This window comes from Planococcus citri, chromosome 3, assembly GCF_950023065.1.
Source record: "Planococcus citri chromosome 3, ihPlaCitr1.1, whole genome shotgun sequence".
In the NCBI taxonomy this organism is placed as follows: domain Eukaryota; kingdom Metazoa; phylum Arthropoda; class Insecta; order Hemiptera; family Pseudococcidae; genus Planococcus; species Planococcus citri.
Window position 1 is genome coordinate 60,614,287 of NC_088679.1, and position 23,405 is coordinate 60,637,691.

Consider the following 23,405-nt stretch of genomic DNA (forward strand, 5'->3'; position numbering starts at 1 on the left):
CTAATTTTGATGAGTAATTATTTGGTGAATTTCTGGTAATTTTTGGTAAACTGGTATTTTTTGAGTAAATAACTTTTTGTAATATTTTGATAAATTTTTGTAGGTAGGTATATTTCTGGTAATTTTTGGTAAATCTTGAGTAATTTTTTTGGTAAATTTTTGGTAAATTTCTGGTAATTTTTGGTAATCTGGTAACTGGTATCTTTTGAGTAAATAATTTTTTGTAATATTTGATAAATTTTTGTAAGTATATTTCTGGTAATTTTTGATAAATCTTAAGTAATTTTTCATTTTTGGTAAACTTGGGTAATTTTTGGTAAATTTTAGGTGATTTTTTGGCAAATTTTGGTGATTTTTGATACGTTTTTGGTTATTTTCATGGTACTTTTTGGTTAAATTTCTAGTAATTTTTAGTAAACTGGTATTTTCTGGGTAACTTCTTGTAATTTTTGATAACTTTTGGTACCTACAGTGCTGGTAATTTTTTGGTAAATCTCTGTTAATTTTGATAAGTTTTTGATAATTTTCTAGTACTTTTTGATTAAATTTTCATGATAATTTTTGAATAATTTTGGGTAATTTCTGGCACATACTATTTTTCGGTAAATACTAGTAGAGTAAAATTTTAGATAAATTTTTGATAACTTCTAGTACATTCCTGGTATTTTTTAGTAAATACTAGTATTTTTTGGTCAATTACTGGTATTTTTAATGAACATGCCTACTGATAATTTTTGTTGGTCAATTTCTGGTGATTTTTAACGATATTTCATATTCAAATTTTAAGCAAAAAACATTTCCATGATTTAAAGTTTTTCTCCAAGAGGAGACTTTAGTATCTTCGGTACCTAATTTGGTAAATCACCATTGACCATATCATCAGCACCAGCTGTTTTTGGTAAATTACTGGTGATAGATAAATCACTCGTAATTACCGGTAAATTACTAATGGTAATTTCATTACTTACTGGTAATTTTTAGAAAATTATTAAAATATTTTTTTGGGCTAAATTTAATAAGAAATAATGGTAAATTACTGGACATTTTTATGCGATTAATTTGGCAATCTTGGGTAATTACATCATCAAATTACTGGTACCTACTTAATTTTTGATACATTTTCGTCAATTTTTTCGCATATTTCTGGTCATTTTTAGTAAATTTCTGGTAATTTAGTACGATGCGAAATTACAGGTTGTACCTATTTGGTATGTAAATTTTTAGTAATTTTTGTCATCTTTGCGATAATTTTGAGTAAAAACTACCTGGAAATTTTCAAACTACTGATTATTTTTGTTAAACAGCAGGTAATTTTTGGTAAATACAATTATTTCCGGTAAATTACTGGTCACTTCTGGTAAATTGTCAGGGTGAGCCATTTCTCTTGAATGACTGGAATTTTTTTCGTAAAGGACTTGTAATTGTACGTATGTACGTAAAATAATGTCAATTTTCGGTAAATGACTGGTGAATTGGGGGAGTGGCACCAATTTTCTGGTCAGTATTGCAAATCTCGAAAAATATCCCAAAAATAAAAAAAATTAAGTAGGTACTTACCAATCTTTTTTTTTTTTTTTTTTTTTTTTAGTTGGCAATAATAATATACAATAAAAAAATTGGCAGCGTTGTATTCCAAAATATTTGCTTATCATCAGAAATAATATCTTTTTGTGCTTTGGCTGAATTAATGCGAAATATTTGAGAAGAAAACAATCTTCAAAACTCAAAATTATCCAAAAATAAGCGATTTGCAAATTTTCAACCGCTCAGTGGAACCCTGAAAGTGATCTTAGATATTATTGAGTATTGACAATGGCCTTGGTCGACATAGAATCTCATAATACTGTCTTTTGGAATCACTCCCCAAAAAAATCACAATTTTTTCGAAAAATGCCTTCTCTTTGAAAACGCACATCTCCCCTCCATGGGCACCTCCATAGCTAAAAAAATTTCTGAGAGGCTTTCAACTCAAAATTAAAATCTTCACAAAATTTGGTCAAATTCCACGGACATTTTTTTTCGCGATCCACCCTAATGTGCAATACTTACTTTTACCTACTTCCCTCATTAAAATTTCAAATTCAGTAACGGCTGCTTCTTGTTTTGCAGATGTGATCAAAGATGCCCTGGTGGTAGACTGGGCCACAACTGTACAGTCGATTGCAAATGTCAAAATGGCGGAGATTGCGATCCGGATGGAAGATGTTTGTGTTCAGAAGGATGGACGGTTCGTAAAAGTTTCTTTCTCGTCATAAAAAAATCAGTCACAAGGTCAGCTTTTAATCTAAGTTAATTTTACAGGGTCCTCTTTGCACTGAAACATGTTCTGCCGGATACTACGGCAAGAACTGTCGTAGCGTGTGCGATTGCTTGAACGGAGCGTCTTGCAATTCGACTACTGGACAGTGCAATTGCAGACCAGGTTTCATCGGAACTCAGTGTAAAGATATTTGCCCTAAAGGTAAATGGGGTAAAAACTGCCGTAACAATTGCACCTGCATCGGAGAGAATTACGAGTGTTCTGCTAGCGACGGCGCATGCTCTTGCGAACCAGGCTGGACCGGTGGCAAATGTGATGTTAGGAGATGTCCCGATGGTTTATACGGCGAAGACTGCAGAAAAGAGTGCGAATGTGTTATGGAAAATACGTTGAGGTTGGTTCGAATACCTATTATAGATATTGCTGAAGTTCGTTGACAGATCTTCTCGTGTAGGTACAGTAAACTAATCAAAATATTATTATTTTTTTTTCAGTTGTCATCCTTATACTGGTAAATGCAAATGCAAAGCTGGATGGGATGGTAATACGTGTGTGAGACCTTGTACTTATTTCACCTTTGGAGATGGTTGTAGCAAACAGTGTTCGTGTAATAAAAATAATTCGATGTGTTCACCTACGAATGGAACTTGTATTTGTAACCCTGGTTTGTATTTTTTCCCTTTTATACCTAGAATTTTTTTTCGTCTTCGAGTGTGCTGCTTTTATTTTTCTTTTGCATGATTATTCATCAACACTGCTGAGTAGTTTGATAAACTTTCGTAGTTTTTTTTTTATTATTTTTTGTAGAAAATGCTAAAGCTTGTAGAAATTAATAATTAATGTTGACCTATTTCGCATTACGTAGGCTTTAGAGGAGAAACTTGTGACCAAGTGTGCCCCAAAGGCTACTACGGAGAAGAATGTTCGTTCGATTGCCGGTGCAAAAATAACGCTCAATGTGCGCCTGAGACTGGAGAATGTATTTGTACCGAAGGTAGAGCTTGGCTATGTTAATTTTTTCTTTATTGTAGAGCTTTGGTTCGGGGTAGATAGTTGGTTTATCGACGAGTAGATTTTGTGGGGGAATTTTTTTTGGATTCGAATGCTTGAAAAAATCTCGTAATTTAGGAAAAGCTAAGGGGTTAAGATTATAATTTCTTTTTGATTCTTTTTTTCATTTTTTTCTTGAGCTTTTGCGGTTGTTCTGACGTGCATGAGTGCTTTTAAAGATGGAGAAGGGTTGAGGAATGTTGAAGTATTGATTAGGATTTCAAATCAAGAACTATCAATAAAAATAGAAAGTTTTAAAATGATGGATAACTTTTTGGTTTGCTGATCTGACGAGGTAACAATAAAAAAAATCAATCTAGAGCGTCCAAAAACTTTTCTGTCTTGATCACTCTTCTGCGACAAAATGAAATGACTTCAGATTCCTGTGATTCCACACTTGACATTCTGATTGGAGGATTTTCAAAAATTTTTATTCGAAAATTGAACTAATCTAGTCATCGCTCACTTTGGAAACTGATAATTTTCTCAAAACCAAAACTACCTATTGAAACTATGTGAATTTCTAAAATCAAATTTGAAATTATTCTTAATGGAATTTTACCATCTGAATTTTTTTTTTGATACCTCTTCTCTACTTGTTGACAATTTCGATAGCTCACATCAGGGTTTGGGAACGATTCGAATGAAAAATGTAGGGATTCGATTCGTGATTCGAATCATTTTTTGTGATGTGATTTATGATCCGTAATTTAAATCACTTTTTCGCTCCTCGTTCTCTTTATTGGACGACATTACTTGGACTTTTGCAAATTTTATATTCGAATTTTTCGTAATTTTCTGAAAATTTTTGTGCGATTTGACAGGAATTTTTCATTATATTTTATGCAATTTTGGGAATATTTCATCAATTTTCTGAACGACTTTGTCACTTGCAAGATTTTACTCAAATTTCAGAATATATCATCAAATTTTGGTCGTTTCTAGACGTTCTCGGTCTTTTTAACACAACGATGTTTTCAGCAATTGTTGCCAAATTTTACTCAAATTCTCTGAAATTTTATCTGTTTTTGGTTATTTTCGAGTGATTTCCATTTTATAAAAGTTTTAAAACTTTTTCGATTGATTTCTAATTTATGTGATTTTTTCATAATCTTATTTCATTTCGATCATATTCGATCTTTTTTTTATACCAATTCAATTGTCAACATTTTTTTTTTGTTTTTACATTTTTGAGCATTTATGGATGTTTTGTTTAATTTATGCGATTCTTCGTCAATTTTCAATTAGGTAATTTCAACTATTATTAGGTAGGTACCTATTACATTTTAACAAATCTAAGCCCAATTAAGTAGGTATCTATCCTGATTTTTCATCAAATTATGGTGGTTTTTAAAAACGGAGAGGTCAATTTAGCAAATTTTTAGAAATTTTATGCATTTTTGAGAGATTATCATTTTGTTTTGAGTAATATCATTAATTCGTGAAAATGAGTCGAATCAGTTTATTTTTGAACAGTGATTCGTGATCTGTGATTCGAATCATATTTTTCGTGATTTTATTCATTAAAAAATTTCGACTTCTTGGCTTATTTAAGTACGTAAATATGGAAAATATGTAGGCAAACATAAATTTTTGAGTACTTTTAAAAATTTCTTTTTGGAATTTTAAAATACTTGTTGTTTTCAAATTCATATTAAAATTTTTTGCTATAAAAATTTTGGTTTTCGATCAATTTTTTTCTAAATATGTAGATCTTAAATTTTAAAATTAAGTGAATTTTTTTCGTGATAGAAATCTCCATAATAAGCTGTCCACAATCTTACCACATTTCATTCCAATTTTTCTAAAAAAAAAAAAAAAAAAAAAAAAATGAAATACTGTGTTGGAGAACATTAAGTGTTTAATTGTGTTTCTCTATTACTTTTGTGAGCCTTAAAAAATTCGGCGAGGGGAAACTAATTTTAAAAAATGTTCAAATACCTAATGAAATTTCATTTCAAATTGTTTTCAATGAGGTACCTATTTAACTTTTTGTATTTAACTAAACCGAACGTAATAAGTTGATTAGGTATTTTTCGAAAAAAAAGAAAAAAAAAGAAACAAAAAACTTATATCTACCTAGATTATTAAAATAAAAAACTGAGTCGAAATTATGGCCTATAGCTCGACTTTAATAACATATTAAATCGAGCGTTGGATAAAATAGTAAATGTTTTTGAAATTCGAAAGTCTCTCGTCCCTCCTCTCCAAAAAAAAACCTTTTGAATCTGGGATAAAATTTTCATTGCATGATAAGTACGAGTATGTAGGTTTCAATATTTTCGTTTTTAAATGAAAAGAATTCAAGTGTTAATCTTTGTTCATTTCATATTTTTAGAAAAATTCGAGGTTTAATGAAAATTACTGACAAAAGCACTTACGAGTATTTTAAGGACAGCGATCGCAAATATTTGATTTTTTGATTAGCTGATTGCAATTTAGTTCAAATCAAAGGAATATTTTTTCAAGTGGAACTAAAGTTTGGGAAAACCGAGTTAGGATAATGGCATCTTTTGTTTGCCATCAAGATATTAAGATCTAATTAGAGCGTGAGGCTTCATCATCAAGAATGAGAAAATAAATTCGATTTGTTTTCTCATTAGTCTAATTTATTATACTTACGTGGTTTCTTATATTTTTTAGGATGGACTGGACGTTTCTGCGACAGACCCTGTGAAAACCAAATGTTCGGCGTAAATTGTTCTCAACCTTGCCAATGCAAGAATAACGCCACGTGTAATCCAATTACAGGTAAATATCGCCGTGATTTAAATCCATCTAGCGTATTACCTCGATAAAAAATGCTTTATTATCTACTTAAATGGAACAATTTCCATAACTAAGCGCTTATCAATACGTTTAATAATAATACAGCACTATGAAAGTCGAGTCGCAATTGCAATATAGCATCATTAGCTTTTATAACACGAATAGTAATTTACTTTCGTCGTCTTCATAAGCGAATCATATACCTACCTACTATCGCATCTATCATCACCTGGAAGTACATATAAAATTTTCAAAAACAATAAACTCCAATTATAATGTTCGTATTATGTAGGTAATTAAGTACAGTACCTAACCTACCTCATGTGTATATTTCGAAATCCAAAAAAAAAAAAAAAAAAATGCATTTTTGGCTAAATCAATACTTATTGCTAGAGTTGAGCTACTTCTAGAAGTGTAGGTACCTAGTAAGAATGATTATCACGATGAAAATAAAATAATAAGTGCTCATTATTATTTATTAATTACAGGAGAATGTACTTGCTTACCTGGTTACACTGGTAAATTCTGCGAATCGAAATGTGATACTGGAAAATTCGGACGAGGCTGTGCACAAACTTGCGTCTGTGAAAATGCAAACACTGCAGATTGCGACGTTGTTACTGGAACTTGTATTTGTAAAGAACCATTCCAAGGTTAGTTATGTTCAAAGTGTCTAGGTATATTGCCGAGAGATGTTCACATATCAAAGTATTAATTTAGTAAATCAATTGATTATGAGAATAATCTACAAACTTAATATATTTTGTGTTTGGTAGGAGTTAAATGTGAAACCAATTGTACGTACGGATATTATGGAGAAGATTGTGATCACAAGTGCGATTGCTCGAATCACGGTTCTTGCGACAAAGAAACCGGAAAATGCAACTGCGAAAGGGGATGGCAAGGTGCATTTTGTAATCAACCGTGTGACGCTGGATCTTATGGCCAGCAATGTAAAGAAAAATGTCCAAAGACTGATTACGGTTAGTATACCTAGAATCTTACAAATTAAATATATCACGAGTATCCAGTATCCTTAATAAATAGAACGAAACAATTCATAAAATCTTGTTCGATTTTCAGGCAATAGAACATGCGATCATGTTACCGGAGAATTCAAATGCCGTCCAGGATACACCGGAATCATGTGCGAGCAACCTTGTCAGCTGGAATATTATGGTCAAGATTGCTCGAAACGATGCCACTGTAAAAATGGCGGCGATTGCCATCACGAAACTGGTCAGTTTTGCAAACCAAATCAGCTTTGTTCTTCAGATTCCTAAATTATTATTCAATTTTCTAATTCTAACCTTGATTGATTTTTTCTGATATTTAGGAGCTTGCCAGTGCATTCCTGGATGGTCGGGACTCAGTTGCGGTACACCATGTAAAGAAGGATTCTTCGGTATAAATTGCAGCCAGCGTTGTAAATGCCAGAATGGCGGTATTTGTCGAGCAAATGATGGTGTCTGTAAATGTCCTCGTGGTTGGATTGGCACCCATTGTACTGAGAGTAAGTTGATTGAATAAAACGTATTGTTGCAAATCAGCATCTGGGTGAAAATTCATTCGATGAAATTAGGTAATTATTGATCTGGTTTTTCAATTTCAATCCTTGTTTCAATCAGAATCTCAGATATCGTGCTCGATTACTTTGGAGTTATGTATAGGTACTTAAATTTGTCATGGTCTCAATTTTTTTCAAAAAAGTTACTTTTTTCTGCATTTTTCATCGAATACATATTGCGAAGTTTTAAGCGTTCAATTTCAATTTTACAATTTTTAAAAGATTTTTAAAAATTTTCGAATTTGGGTGAAATTTTGTTAAAAAACTAAAATTTGGGTTTTATTCAATTTTTTGACATTTTGAGTTTATTAGTGGACGTTTTGAACTATTCTGGATTCTTCAGCTAATTTGCAGATTTTCAGTTTTGAAAAAAAATCACATAAACGGCGTTATGGATTTAAAATTTGAATAAATGGACACAAATTTTCAAAAATTGTGCTAAATTAATTGTGAGTTGCGACTTGAAAAAAATTATTTTCCTACCAGTGTTCATTTTGAATAGGTACTGGAAAATTCAAATATTTTCTGGAAATTTGAGTTTGAAAATTGAGTTCTTATTGGCCAAATTTCTGCTTTTAATCTAATCAAATTTTCAATTTTTTTCTCACGAAAACTGAACCGAAAAATTTGAAAAAAATTGCTCGAACTTTGGGAAATGAAATCCAGAGCTTGAAATTTTTCGCTGTTGGTGTATTTTGATTTTTCTTCGTCTGTTAAGAATGTTTTTAGCGGGTAAAATACTTTTCCTTTTTCGGCATTAAATTTCATTTTTATGAATTACTTGCATTTCAATATTATCATCGCATAATTCATATATTTTTTTCCCTAAAAATCTGGAATTTTGAAAAAAATGATCAATTTTTTTTGTTTTTGGTTATTTTTTTTTGTATTAAAATAGTAAGTACAGGAAATTGCATTTTTTTTTTTTTTTTTTTTTTATAAATTTTGAGTTGTTGCAATGAGGTGCGATGCCTACGTTTCTTTGTTCAAATTTTCTGAAATTGTCAATTTATTGAGGAAAAGCATTGGGGTGACGGGAGAGGGGAATAGAAAATGTTATTATAATTTAATGTTTTCTGATTTATTTGCATTATTTCAATAACTTTATTCATCTTCCATCTTTCATTATAATTTAGAATTTAGAAATTTTTTTTTTCATGACCAGAAATGTTAATCAGATTTTTTTTTGTTTGAAACATTTTTTTTCAAGCACTTTGGAAGGATTGAAAGAAAAATAAAAAAACAACGAAATTAATAGGTTGAAATCAGAGTTGAGTAAAGATTTTTTTTCAATTACAACTGAGAGTCAATTCTGAGTTAACTCCTTGTTTGATGCTTTTCTCCCAAAAATAAGTGTTGTAAAGACCATTGAAAGTCTCCAAAAAGTCACCAATTTCTTTTTTTTTAAAATTATCCCCAAGAAACGAACAAAACACCAAACTGCAGGAGTTTTGTCAAAACATAAAACAAATTGAATATACTCGTATTTTATTCTATAATACTTATTTCGAGAAAATTTTGAGTCTTTTGAAAAAAAATGATTGATGAGAACCAATATTAAAGAATACGAAGCATATTCTGACATGTATTCAATTCACTACTCAAGTTTGAGCAATCGAAGAAAATAGGCCCATGTGAAACCAACTAAGTACTGAAAAACGTGTCCATAATTTAAAAATTTTTCTATACTTAAAGAGAAATTTTTCATAATTTTTGTAAAAAAGAGAAATTTGTAAAATTTGGTCAATTCGTGTCATTCTAAAAAAAAATGAGTAAAAAATCATCAAAGGTGATTTTTTGGCATTAAAATATTTTTATTTTGTTTAATTTTTTCATTTTTAACCCGTTAATGGCACATGATACAATTGATATTTTTTCAAGAATTTCCTGCGCTATACTGACGAGTCATATATGATATTGTAGCTCCCTGATACATGTGCGTAAATGTTCACCCTTTCATTTGACATGTTTGACTCATTGCCTACTTTCGTATTTTAAGGGGCAGAATTTTTTGAAAAAATTCCATTTTTTTCATATTTTTTGACAATTTTTTGTGGCCAATCGAAAGCGGCTGGAAATGCTGGAATGAAACTACTACCTGGTAAATATTTATGAATCCATGCTCTACCAATTAATATACAACAACTTGCCTATCTTTCTCATTTAAGGGGCAAAAAAAATGCAAACATTCAAAAATAATTTTTATTTCACTCATCTTAAAAAAATTCTGCCCCTTAAAATAAAAAAGTATGCAATATGCTCAACAGCGGAATGGAAGCGCAAGACATACACACACATGTACCAATAGTCCTTACCACCTGAGCACTCTTTCCTTCCAGCGTAACGCAACGAAAAACCGGTGGGGTGAAATTCACCCCAGTGTGCCTTTTAAGGGTTAAAAAAAGTAAAATCTTTCTAAAAAAGCTGATTTTTTTGAAAAAAATTTCAAAATTTTGGAATGAAGTTTTTAAAAATTGTTTTTAATTTAATAACGGCGAAAATTGTTTATAGTATGTATATAGGTAGTTAGGTACGAATTTTGTTGAGAAATTCTGAAATTTCGATTCACACTGACAAAGAAAGTAGATACCTATTCCAATTGGCACAAAATTTTTTTGGATCAAACCGAAGCAGCCGAAAGAGGATCCCAAAATACAACACCAGCAAAAATTTCAAAATCAATGTCCTTTTCACGTTATTTTCTCATATTTTTTCTTGGAGAATAAATTTTCAAAAAGAACAGGATTACCATAATTGAATTACATATGTACCAATAATTATCAAATTTACTTTATTCAAATTTGTTTTGAGATCTGATATCCCTATGCAAAGTTCTGGAGGAGAAAGGAGTTTCCTTATTCTGTGAAAATTGAAAAAAAAAATCCCTTCACTTGTAATGTGTTACGGTGTTAGTAAAATTTTCTTCGAATTTGTTTGAAATGGTCCATAAGTTTTTTGAAAATTGGCCATAAATGTTTCTCTTTTTTTTACTGCATTCGTACATCTCTGAATTAGGTACAACTTAATAAATTGGTACCTAATTATTATTTTTTTTTTCTGTTACAGTTTGCCCCGAAGGATACTATGGTGATCAGTGTATGCATCCTTGTACCTGTAAAGATAATTTCGTTTGCCATGCTATAGATGGCTGCGTATGTAAACATGGATATACCGGTAAGTATCTATTGTAAAAACATCGTCGGCCAATGGTCGATAAAATTTTCAAAAAAGTGGCAGTATTTCAAAAAAGTGCTAATGTACTGAATTTGTTATTTATTAGGAGAGAATTGCGATATTCTACAAGAATCGAGACTCGTTAACGAAATAGATACCGCTAAAACTGGTGGTAACATGCCATTCCTTTTCGGAATACTTTTAGCCATCATAGCTTGCGGATTTATTATTTTCTGGCTGTATCATAAGAGACGAATGGCCACGTTTAAAGAAGTCTTGGAACAACACGTACGTTACACGAGGGATACCAGTATAGATGGTAAGTTTTTCATCCATGTATACTTATACGAGTAGCTGCCTGCTTACTATAATACGATGTGATGGAATATTTCTCTAACGTGTGACTTTCTCCTCCTTAGGACGTCATCATTTCGATAATCCGGTCTACTCTATGAACGCGCCAGACCGAAACGATAGTTTTAGTAATAAACTTAATAATACTCAGATAAGAAATAATTTAAATGGTATTCATAAAGAAAATAATTTAGATAAGCAAAAAATAGCTGTGAATTCCACCTATGGATCGGATACTGAGAGTTGGATGTACGGTGGTAAGTATGCTTATTTCCTGAAGGAAATTTCACCCTACTTATTTCTCTATATTATTATTCGTGGGAAATTAAATACTCGTATTTTTTCTCCAGTTGGACCAAGCAGTTCTACAGCGTGTTCGTCAACCATAGGAAGAAAAAATTTCGACGCTGATTCTGGTAATCCTAATTTATACAACAGTCTTGAAAATCTAAACCCCGAACATCTCTACGAAGATATCAAATTCAAAGGTAATTTCATCATTTTTGTTGATTTTAACTACCTATTATTATTATTTATTAAGTACCTACTTTTCTAAAATACTAAATTGTCGAATTCGTTTCGCAGAAAGCGACCAATACGATCATTTGAACTATACTCGACCCAGCGGAACGTGGAAACCGCATTACCAACGGATGTCTTCAGCGTTGAAAAACGAAGAAGCTGATTCTACTAGTAGTACTACCAAAGACTCCGATAAATTAGACGAATAATTTTTTAAGGCGTATTTTTCTATTAATTTTTACGTTGTATGTGTACTTTTACGTTCCCGGGTTCATTTCTAATCATCTCTCATCACTTGGCCACGATGAGAACGCTTTAAACGTGACGAAATGAAATACCCATTTCTCAAATTTGCCAGCTTTATTGTAATTCTCTTTCTTTCGTTGCGCGTTGATCGCTTTTTTTCACAGTTCTAGTCAATTAATCGATTCTTTCGTCTAGATGTAGTTTGATCCAGCTGCGTTGAATCGATCGATTAATAGGCTTACTACGTATATTGTTGTATTGTAAATGCCCGGCCCTTTTTTTTTTGGATCGTTGAGCGATGTGATTTTTGCGAAATATAAACGAGATTTTTCGAACTCGAATCTTCTCATGAGGAAAAGATTGATCTCCTTGAAATTAATTTTCATCAATAGCATCTGTAAAAATATTGCTTTCGTGAGAATATAAATTACGAACCTGTTACCCGAATTACGGACACTTTTTACTTGCAAATTGACTTTGCAACATTTTTAAAAAACTGAGTTTATTTTTGTAATTTTTTCCCTGTATTTTAAAGTATACTTAGCTGATTCATATTTACCTATTTGCTTCTGAAATTATTATAAATTCTCGTGAGTGAAGTTCCAATGCTTTTAGCGAGTATTTGAATAATTATGATATTTTCCATTTAATTTTTTTTTTTTTTTTTTTTAAATATGTAGATCATTTTATTGTAATCATCAATTTTTAATTTTTTTTTTTTTTTTGATCAGGACGTAAACGAGAATTTATTTTCATTTTAATTCCACGTATGTATTTAAATACCACCGGTTGGATTGTAATTTAAGTCTTACAATATTTTTTCTCAACGATAATAATTTTAAATCTATTCCAAATTTGTTCTCTAGTACCTACAAGTTTTCTGATTATATTGCAATAATTTCTAGTCTAAATTGAGGTCTAATGTCAGCGGCATTTTTTTTTTTCAATTTCATGCGAGTGTATGACGTGTTCATTATTTTCTATTTTAATTGAACGAAATTATATTAACATCAATATCAATTTTTATAGAAGTACATACGCATTATTGGCATTATTAATAAGGTGGTGTTCACAAGACTTACCTTGATGTAATGTTATTGTGTGGAGATGTTTTTAATCTGTGAATTTGTAGGTACGTAAGGTACTATAAATTGTGCTATTTTAATATTTTACCGGCTTCGTGAGCCTTCTTCCTTTCTTTTCGCTTTCGCATTTTTTCAATTTTACATGTATTTTGCGAGACGAATTATTTTAAATGATGATTTTAGCGTATGTATTTTAAATTATGTAATTTTAACTGTGTATTTTTATGTCATTTTGTAAATGTGTTTTTGTTTTTTTTTTCTTGATTTTTAATATGTTTGTATCGGATGAATAATCATTACCTGTGATTTATTATTTATTATTATTATCGCGGTCTTTTATATTCACTAATTTTTGTACAGTTTTATTTTTTCGGTAATAAAAGTTGATGAAAAAGAATAAAACTGTGTTGGGAGTTTATTCCGCACGTGAAAAATATCTCGAGGTGATCGAAAGCGATATTTTATGAAGATTGAAAATGAATCATCAAAATCGAAAAACTCGCGATTGAACATTGATAGCGAAAGCTGAAAATCATCGTTTAAAAAGTTGAAAAATTTGCAAATTAAACACTTCATAATCATATTTTCAATAAACGGTTATCAAAATGAGATCTCAACACCTTTGAGGGTGCAAAGTTCCATAATTTTGATTGGAATTCAAAAACAATTCAAAAATGAACCGTAATATCGATGACTTCATTCAAAAGTGCAAAAAGAAAGGGTGAAAAAATTGCAAAAATGTGGTTTTAGTTCAAATGATTGGTCTGGAAATTGGAATCAATAAAGCAGTAATTTTGCAGCGTACCAGTTTCCTTGAATAAGCCTTCCCTCCTATGAGGTCAAAATTATCTACCCTCTTGAATTTTTTTTAATTTTATTTTTTTACTCAAGTATACTTGATGTCTTTTTTGATTATACGTTTAACGAGACCAATGCGATCTGAAAATAGGAAGAAATGACTAGAAATCATGATATACGAGTATTTTTCTCATTGAAAGGGCATTCAAAAATTAGTTCTCTAACAAGCAGAAGTTTAAGTGTTGAATTTTATATTTCCTTAATTAATAAGTAGGCCTAATGAATTTTTCATTTTTTACAATTCAAACGGTCTGTTTTCCATGAATAAAAAAATTGATAAAATTGAAATCTGTTCGTTGCTTATTTTTGATTGAAACGATTTTTAAGCTCTTTTTGACGACTCCTTCAATAGTGGGGCAATAAGTTTTTGAAGCTCGAAAGTTGTAAATTTATAATGAAATTTTTAGCAAATCGAAAATTGTTGAGTTTCAAAAACGTATTAAATTTTAGAGTTAAAATGAAATTATTATAACAAAATTTGTTTTATTTTTAACGTAGGTAGTATTCATTTCCGCATTTATTTTTTTCGTCGCGATTTTTGAAATTAAAAATCATTTTTAGCCCCTTATTCAATTTGCAAGTCAAGCAATGAGGCAAAAAGTCATATGTGTAGGTAATTTTATTCATTTTTCAAAGTACTACCAACCCCCATGGTTAAAATTGGATTTTAGCTCTTGGATTTTGAAAACGTATTGTCAAGATAGGCAACTTGTTCATCTTACTTTTTTTTACTTGCCTGAAGTTTGTACTACCACTCTCCGGACACCCTGTATATTATGTTCGATGAGAAATATGTTTGATTACCTATATACTTACTTCATGAAATATTCTTGGATCTGATCGATTAATGTTATTCCCATTGTTACTTCCCAATATTGTTGAATGCGATGTTGACTTGCAGAAAAAATTCAATCATGACCATTGTTTTAATTATTTTTTTCATCCTTGTATTTATTTTTCAGTAACTTTTAATTCAACGTCTGAAAAGAGCCTATGCCAATGCCTACGTGTATCACTTTTTCATCTATGCTGGTATTTCTATTGGTAAAATATAAGGTAGATGATGCGCGAGGGTTAACGTTTCATAGTTTTTATTTGTATCACACAGAGGTTGTGTCTAGAAAAGACAAAACATACACAAGAAAAAATGGCAAAAATGAGGGAAAACGAAATCTTAAGCTAAAAACAACGATGAGGATCGAGAGGCCGATGGTGATATTTCGTACTCGAAGGGTTTTTTTTTTCTTTTGTTGTGCCGGTGAACCGGGTTCACCGGGACAACTTTTGCATAAGAAAAACAATGCTTAGACACCCACTGGCACTATATTCACACAACACTCGTACGCGTACGGGTCTGTTGTAAAACTTGTAAAAAAGGTCGACGTAGAATCGCAATGCTGGGACCAGTACGAATATGAACACTGCAACGTAGAAGAAGTATCGCAATGCTAGGCCTAGTACAGCTCCGAACAATACACATATAAGCAGTACAAGTACGTACGATATATGGCCGTCTTCTATAATTATTGTTTGTTCTATTCCGATTCCGTCAACTGAATTTATACTCGTATTCTTGCGGGTGGTTCTATCTGTAATGGGATATTCTGTTAATAGGTAGGTAGCTAGGTACTACATATGAAATTATTTGATACCTACTTTGATATTACGTAGGTATCTAAATTTTGCTTGCAATCAAGAACACTAGGAAGTACTTTGGGTGATGTGTTTGTACTTACATGGAATTTCCAAGAGGTGGTTGTAATTCATATATCTTAATAGTACTGAATTGGTAGATGCTAAGATGGCTCCCAAACTACATCGTACTGAATCGATGATTGCCATTTTTGAGCGATTGCTGATCGATACTATTGGTATTTGATCTGTGAAAAGGAAACAGCAAAGATTTAGTTCACCTACCTATTCCGACGTAGATATCGATGTTTTGGTGGGTGATATGGATTATGGTCACACATTACATCTCTTAGATTGATATTATAAACTAGGTAGAGGTACCTACCTATGTCTTTATAGGGTCATTCCACGCCAAATCGGCGGATTTTTGCACGAGGGGTCTTCGATTTTTTTCAAAATCAGATCACGTTTAGAGGTCATCAAACGATGACAAATGACGCAAACCGGACATTTTTTCGATTTTTTTTTGACGGAGCTGTGGGGCTTCAAAGTTCTCTAAAATGGCCGAAAATAGAAAATTTCAGTTAGCAAATTGCTCCGGTTGTGCGTGGTACAGAATTTTGAACTTTTTTTCAAATTTTAGTACTTTGAGAGGGTAATTGACGTATGATGTAAAAATCAGTGTTGCCAATTTCAAAAACATAAAAAAATCGATTTAAAAACTTATAATTTAATTATAATACAAGACCATGATCTTCACGAGTAAAAATTCTGAAAAAATTCCCAGTTTTAGTCCTTTTCATGTAGAACAACATATCAAAAAATTAGACTGGCATTTTTTTTCATTTTTTTTTTGTGGGGTGTTTATAATTACTTGATTATTACACCCGTCGTATGAGATTTAAATCGAGTTGGTAAGGTCAAGTTTATTTTTAATTAGGTCTAAGAATTTTTTAATTTCGGAAGGGTCGTCTGGTATGAATAGGGATCTTTCATCTATTTGAAGGGATAGTCTGTGCTGATGTAAGAAGGGACAGTGAAATAGTAAGTGTTGGACAGATATTTATGTAAGTTCTGACAGGCAGAACTGACATGTGGGTTTTGGGGCCTTTTCATACAGGTGATTGTGTGTGATTTTTGTGTGGCCAATTCTCAGTCTGGTTATAATGATTTCTTCAAGTCTGTTTAAGTGGGAGAGGTTTTTCCAAGGATGGACTAATTTTTTATGTTGAAAGAGCTTGTTTGTGGTTTGGAGGGACCAAAAGTTTTGCCATTTCTTAAGTGTGCTTTGGGTAAAGATAGATTTGAGGGCGTCAGCTGTGATAAATATAAGGGGAGAAAGGATGGTGGCAGATTTTGCATTAATGTCTACAATTTTATTTCCTAAGATTCCAACGTGGCTGGGTGCATACATAAACTGTATGAAGAAGTTTGAATTTTGTAAGTCAAATAGAGTTTTATGAATATTTTGAATTAGAAGGTGATCGGAAAAAAGATTTTGGATAGCAGTTAGTGAGCTGAGGGAATCACTTTGAATTAAGAAGGACTTATTTTCTGATTCATAAGTGAGTACATATATCATAGAGACAGTGGAAAATAGCTGTGAGTTCGGCAGTGTAGATTGAAGAACAGTTATGGATTTTAAAATTTGAAATTCTATCATTTATAGAGTATGCATATCCTGTGTGAAGTGTTGGTATTTTTGATCCATCTGTAAAGCAAAGATTGAATTTTTTGTATTCTGATAAGAGTTCAAGATAGTTCTGTTTTATTACTAATGGAGAGTGGCTATTTTTTGGGTAGTTAATAAGCTGTAGGTTGACTTGAGGAGGTTTTAGAAGCCAAGGGGGGTATAATATTGGTTTTTGGATGAGAGTTTTAGGATTAATTGAGTTTTGGAGTGGATGGGAAGGGTTGGTGGATGCATTTGAGATGAATTTGTTTGTTATGAGAGTTCTTCTGAAATCTGGGGGTAATCCTTAGGGCTGAATTTTGAATTGTTTTTAGGATACTTATTTGAAGTTTTATTTGAGATATTTGCAAAACATGGGCTTCCATACTCAATTTTACTGCGAATTAGAGATTTATACAAGTGTTTGCGAGATGGTTTATACTTGGTGTTTTTGATTATTTTCAACAGATTTAGGCGTTTCATGATATCTGATTTTACTTTTAGAAAATGAGGAGTCCAATTTAGTTTTCTATCAAAAGTTAAGCCAAGAAATTTAGTTGTGGTTTTGAATTCTAAAGAGTGTCCTTTGAAGTTGAGAATGAGATCTGGAGGAATCTTATTTTTTTTTGGTGAAAAGTATACAGTGGGTTTTTGACTCAGAGAAGGTTAGACCGTTTGAATCTGCCCATGATTCAATTTTTTCAAGGGTTTCTTAGATTACTTGAATAGCTAGTTGAATATTATTTGAACGAAAGGAAATGTTTATATCATCAGCAAAGATTCTCAGAGAAATGGGTCTAGAAACAACATTGGAAACGAGAAAAAATTACAAGTTTGGCACTTATTGCAATAATACCATCAGAAACCTAAAAAATGAAAATTTTTGCATTTTTGAGATATTTACCAAAGTGTAGGTAGACGAATATTTGAAAAAAATTTCCCTTGAAATTTCCGTTGACATTGCTTGAGATATTGCACAGTAAAATAGCAATTATCATGTAAACGACCCTTTTTTATAGTATTTGTACAACGAAAAATTTTAATTGGAGGGGGGGGGTCTTAAGAAGGAAAGAAATTTTCAAAGTAAGAAAAAGGTCAAAAATGATTTTCTTTGAAAAATGGAATTATATTTTGAAATACTTAACACGCTTATTTACATCACTGTACAAAATTGGACGCATATTGGTTCAATAATTTTCTTTTGACAGGAACATTAAATGATTTCATAAATTGTCTCAAAATGCTAATTTCAGATATCAAATTAGAATTCTCGTTGAGGCGAAGAACATATTAAAAATTCAGAATCATACGTAAATTTTCTATTATTTTCTTATTAGAAACTGTTCATTCCACTTGAGCCACCCGTCTGTCTCACTTGAACACATCATCGGGTCAAAAGGAACGAAAAAAGTTGGTTCACAAAAAAAATCTGGAGCCCAAGTTTTTGGACCAAATTTGAAAAATGAGGAATCATTTTGTACTTAGCCAAAGGATGGGGGTCTCAAAGTGGAAACAAGTAGTCACAATTTTCGGTCAAGTAAAAATCTGTCTAGTTAACCCGGTTTCACCACTAGTGAAAAGTTTTATGAAAATGGTAACGGTAGCAACATTTTTCCAATATGTATCTATCACTTGCAAAATCGTAGCCAGAAAAATGGTATTTTTCGTAAATTCACTGACAAATTAGAGATAGGTAGGGGGATTTTTCATATGCCTGTCAAAATATTGGAGAAATATTTCAAAAATGCAAAAATATCCATTTTTTAGGTTTCTGCTTTTGTTTTAAAACATCGATGAAATTTTTTCAATACTTATGCTTCACTCATAAAATTGTAGCACGAAAAATGGTACCTATTTCTCGTCAATACGTCGACAAATTGGTGGGAGGGGGACTTTTTTTCACATGTTCGTCTACACATTGGTAAAACATCTCAAAAATGCAAAAATTTTCATTTTTTAGGTTTCTGATATTTTTGCAATAAGTGCCAAACTTGTAATTTTTTTCTCGAAAATGAAAAAAAAATACCAGTCTAATTTTTTGATATGTTATTCTACATGAAAAGGACTAAGTCTAAAACTAGGAATTTTTCAGAATTTTTACTCGCGGACATCGTGGTTATATTTAAATTGTAAGTTTTTAAATCAATTTTTTGGGATTTTTGAAAGTGGCCACACTGATTCAGACATCATTCGTCAATTACCCTCTCAAAGTACTAAAATTTGAAAAAAAGTTCAAAATTCTGTACCACGTACAACCGGAGCAATTTGCGAACTGAAATTTTCTATTTTCAGTCATTTTGGAAAACTTTGAAGCCCCACAACTCCGCCAAAAAAAATCGAAAAAATGACCGGTTTGCGGCATTTGCCATCGTTTGATGACCTCTACACATGATCTGATTTTGAAAAAAATCGAAGATCCCTCGTGCAAAAATCCACCGATTTGGCATGGAATGACCCTATAGAAATTGATTGAAAATTGAAAACACTTACTTTTATACTGGATCAGAATCTCGAGGACTTGATTGAACTAACAGTAGGAAATATTCTCTAATACTATAACGAAATACCTATCCAGAAAATGCACAGTTTACTAATTGAAACAACAGACAGTCATGGCACGTACGAAAAATATTATGAATGTGATGCAAACTTTGTGTCTATAAGGTTAAAGTACAAAGGTACCTAATGTTTACAAAACACAAGTAGACCAACTACCGTACTCCACGTACTACGTTAAAGTTACGCGCTTATCGCTTATAGGTTAAGCCATTCAGAATCAAAATAGACGCTCACGTGGTAAAAAATGACGTCAAACATATATTGTCATATGGTTCGATCTTGAATCCCGATGAAGCAGTTCATTACCCCGCTTCTGCAACTACTAACATTAGGGCACCACTGTCTGTGATGCACTGATTTTTTCTGTTTTTATGAAAATTATCTACTCGAAATTTTGAGTGAGGACATGGAGGTTGAGACCAGGACAATAATCTACGTTAAATTCTCTACAAGATGGAGTAAGTTTGAAAGTTATTCGCACTGTAGGAAAAAAGCTATTGAAAGCTCAAAGTACTTAGTTAAACTCATGGAAAACGTTTTTTTGTAGATATTTATCTAAATAAAATTTACTCGAAATTTTGAGCGAGGACGTAGAAAAAAAAGTTATAAATTTTTTTGAACTCTGTTCATCTTGAAAATTGAAAACTCAAATTTCACTATACGTACTATGGTCATGAAGTTGACTGCAGGTAGATTTCTAGTCGTTTCGGAGCCTTCGGCAACTTTTTGGAAAATACTGAAGCCGCCAGCAGATTTCTCAATGCACGAAATGGGGGAGGGGGTGCTCCCCCTCTATTGAAAGATCCCATCTCGAAAATTGAATATTTCGAAAAAGCATCAAAAGGTATAAATAATTTTGAGGAAATGACTTAATCGCGTCTTAGGTTCGTAGGTGCGTAAATTTGGCGATGCAGAGGTAATGAGTCATACCGACGGTTTCAATAACATTAACATTATATATAGCATTGTTCCATCGTTGCTGATGGTAAAAATAAATGAAGTCATTGCGAAATACGTAAGTGCTCGGTCAGAAATTCCCGTTACCAAAATTTCAGCTGCCCAAATAGGTATCGCAATATTCACCCGAATTCTCGAAGTGATGACCGATGGATATAGGCATGTTTTGAGTTCCTTCTCTTGGATTCAATACTGATTTAGTGATTTGAAATATTCTTAGATCTGATCGATGTTACCATTTGTCACTTTCTATTATTGTTTGGATGTTAATTTGCAGAATAAATTCAATGATGATCTTGTTTTTATTTTCTTTATCTATTATATTTATTTTTCAGTAACTTTTTAACACCTTAAAAGAGCCTATATGTGTAGGTATCACTTTTCGTCTATGCCGGTATTTCTATTGGAAAAAGAAATAGACGAAGCGGGTTAACGTTCCATAGTTTTTATTTGTATCACATAAGAAGTTGTGTCCATAAAAGAAAAAAAAAAAAAAAAAAATGAGGAAAAATGAAATCTTAAGATAAAAACAACAATGGTGATCGAGAAGGCGATTGGTACAAAACTCCGACGAAGTATCGCAATGCTGGGACCAGTACAAATAATAAGAACATTGTAACGTAGAAGAAGTGTCGCAATGCTCGGTCAATTACAGGTATGAGCACTGCAAGTATAAACAGTACAAGTACGTACGATATATGCCCATCTTTTGTAATTTTTTCTTCTATTCCATCATCTGGATTTATCTTCGGGAGCTCCATTGTATCTGTAATAGGATATAGTTCTGTTAATAATATGTAGGTACTTGGTACATTTATGATATTCAATACCTATACTTTGATTTTACGTAAATTTGGCATTCAATCAAAAGCACTAGAAAATGGTTTTGGTAATTTGTTTGTACTTACATGGAATTTCCAAGAGGTGGTTGTAATTCATAAATCTCAATAGTATTGAATTCATGGCTACCAATCCTCGAAATAATGAATTGTTGAGTATTGCATTGATGGATCCCAAAATAAATAGTACTGAATTGATGGCTTCCAATCCACATAGTCCTATGGTTTTCAATCCACATAATACTGTGGCTCCCGACCAATATAGTACTGAATTGATGATTTCCATTTTTAAGCGATTGCGGATCGATTACTCACGTATGTATTGGTATTTGTATTTGATCTGTGAAAAGGAAACAGCAAAGATTTAGTTTACCTATATTCTGACATACCTATGTAGATATCGATGTTTTGGTGGGTGTATGGATTATGGTGACATATTACCTGCCTTAGAATTAGATTGATATTTAAACTACCTATGTCTTTACTCTTTAGTAATTTATTGGAAACACTTACTTTTACTGGATCAGAATCTGAAGGACTTGATTGAACGAACAATATTATTCTCTAATAGGTACCTACAACGAAATATAATACAGAAAATGCACAGTTTTTTAAGTACTAAATGGCACAACAGACAGTCAGGCACAGACGAAAAATACTTTGAATGTGATGCAAGTTCGTGTTGAAAGTAAGTACTACAGACAGTACCATAAGTACCTAATATTTACAAAATACAAATAGACCAACTCCCATACTCCACGTACTACGCTGAAGTTACGCGCTTCATAAATGACGTCAAACATACGATTATGTGTCATATTATTGTTCTTGATGCACATTTCACTAACCCCGCTTCAGCTACTATTATTAGAACGCCACTGATATTCCCGCGGCGGTCTGTGATGCACTGAATTTTTTGTTTTAATGAAGATTACTCGAAATTTTGAGTGAAAGACAGAGGCTAGGTGTTTGGAGGTTTTGGAAAATAATCTACGTTAAATTCTCTACGAGATGAAGCTGGTTTGAAAGTTATCCACACAATAGGAAAAAGTTAGGAAAGCTCAAAGTTGCAAAACTCTCGAAAAAAATTCACGTTCAAGTTCCCATTTCATTTGAACTAAGTATATTCGTCTGCTTAATATTTCATTTCATTCCAGATCAGAATTTGTACTTCAAGTCTTGGAAGTCCAAAACAAACCATCAAAAACTCAAAAAAAAAAAATGTAAAAAGGCGAATTCCACAAAAATTGATATAGGGCGGAATGGCCTCCCTACTATTCGTGATATGGATCAGGGTTGGCCGTAAACTAAATACTTTACATAGTTTACAGTAAAATGTAATGTAAAATTGTAAAGTAAAATATTTTTATTTTACTGTAAAGTAAACTAAAAGGTAAACTTTGTAAATTTTCGTGTTTTTGGTCAGTTTTTGTACTGTTTTGACGTTTTGAGTTCCTAAAAACACATTTTGAATACCTCTGTGTTCATAATCAATGAAAAATGAAATGAATTTGCACAAAAGACGAAACAAATGAAAATTTGGTAAAAAATTATGTAAACAAAGTACAAAACCATAGGGTTTTGAATGCCAGATTTCGCTTTTGACCCACTGACACTTGATTTAGAGTTAAAATAACAATAATCACACAAAATAGGTAATCATGCCATCATTAGAACCAAAATAAAGCAAAGAAAAAAGCTGAGAACGCAAAAACGAAGAGAAATTGCTCCAAATTTTGATTTTCCAACGAAAAAAAACACAGAATAGTTTACTTTACTTTTACTTTACATATTCAATTTACATTACATTTTACTTTACGTGTAAACTATGTAAAAAATAATACTTTACGGTAAAGGCACA

General features: G+C 31.8%; 1 protein-coding gene and 2 long non-coding RNA genes across 4 annotated transcripts in view; 1 reads left to right on the forward strand and 2 right to left on the reverse strand.

The window, feature by feature from the left end:
* Window positions 1-13,429, forward strand: part of drpr (draper) — a 72,436-nt gene extending 59,007 nt beyond the window's left edge. Inside the window, exons 6-20 of one of the 2 annotated variants that reach the window (XM_065358729.1) lie at window positions 2,110-2,227; window positions 2,302-2,654; window positions 2,755-2,924; window positions 3,126-3,254; window positions 5,954-6,061; window positions 6,568-6,732; window positions 6,856-7,062; window positions 7,163-7,318; window positions 7,416-7,592; window positions 10,713-10,820; window positions 10,927-11,139; window positions 11,240-11,302; window positions 11,369-11,431; window positions 11,525-11,662; window positions 11,760-13,429. In XM_065358729.1, coding sequence (XP_065214801.1) covers window positions 2,110-2,227; window positions 2,302-2,654; window positions 2,755-2,924; window positions 3,126-3,254; window positions 5,954-6,061; window positions 6,568-6,732; window positions 6,856-7,062; window positions 7,163-7,318; window positions 7,416-7,592; window positions 10,713-10,820; window positions 10,927-11,139; window positions 11,240-11,302; window positions 11,369-11,431; window positions 11,525-11,662; window positions 11,760-11,905 — 2,314 coding nt within the window. In that variant the 3' untranslated portion in view covers window positions 11,906-13,429. Of the gene's footprint in view, window positions 1-2,109; window positions 2,228-2,301; window positions 2,655-2,754; window positions 2,925-3,125; window positions 3,255-5,953; window positions 6,062-6,567; window positions 6,733-6,855; window positions 7,063-7,162; window positions 7,319-7,415; window positions 7,593-10,712; window positions 10,821-10,926; window positions 11,140-11,239; window positions 11,432-11,524; window positions 11,663-11,759 lie in introns of both variants that reach the window. The other variant, XM_065358728.1, reaches the window with a different exon arrangement.
* A 1,530-nt stretch (window positions 13,430-14,959) lies between these two features.
* Window positions 14,960-19,932, reverse strand: LOC135841655 (uncharacterized). The gene is made up of 3 exons (XR_010557964.1): window positions 19,680-19,932; window positions 15,622-15,765; window positions 14,960-15,474 (listed from the first exon to the last, which is right to left on the reverse strand). It is a non-coding gene; the product is annotated as an uncharacterized LOC135841655 (long non-coding RNA).
* Window positions 19,933-21,134: 1,202 nt separating this feature from the next.
* LOC135841656 (uncharacterized) lies at window positions 21,135-22,320 on the reverse strand. Its single transcript, XR_010557965.1, has 3 exons — window positions 22,058-22,320; window positions 21,614-21,884; window positions 21,135-21,471 (listed from the first exon to the last, which is right to left on the reverse strand). It is a non-coding gene; the product is annotated as an uncharacterized LOC135841656 (long non-coding RNA).
* Window positions 22,321-23,405: the final 1,085 nt, after the last annotated feature.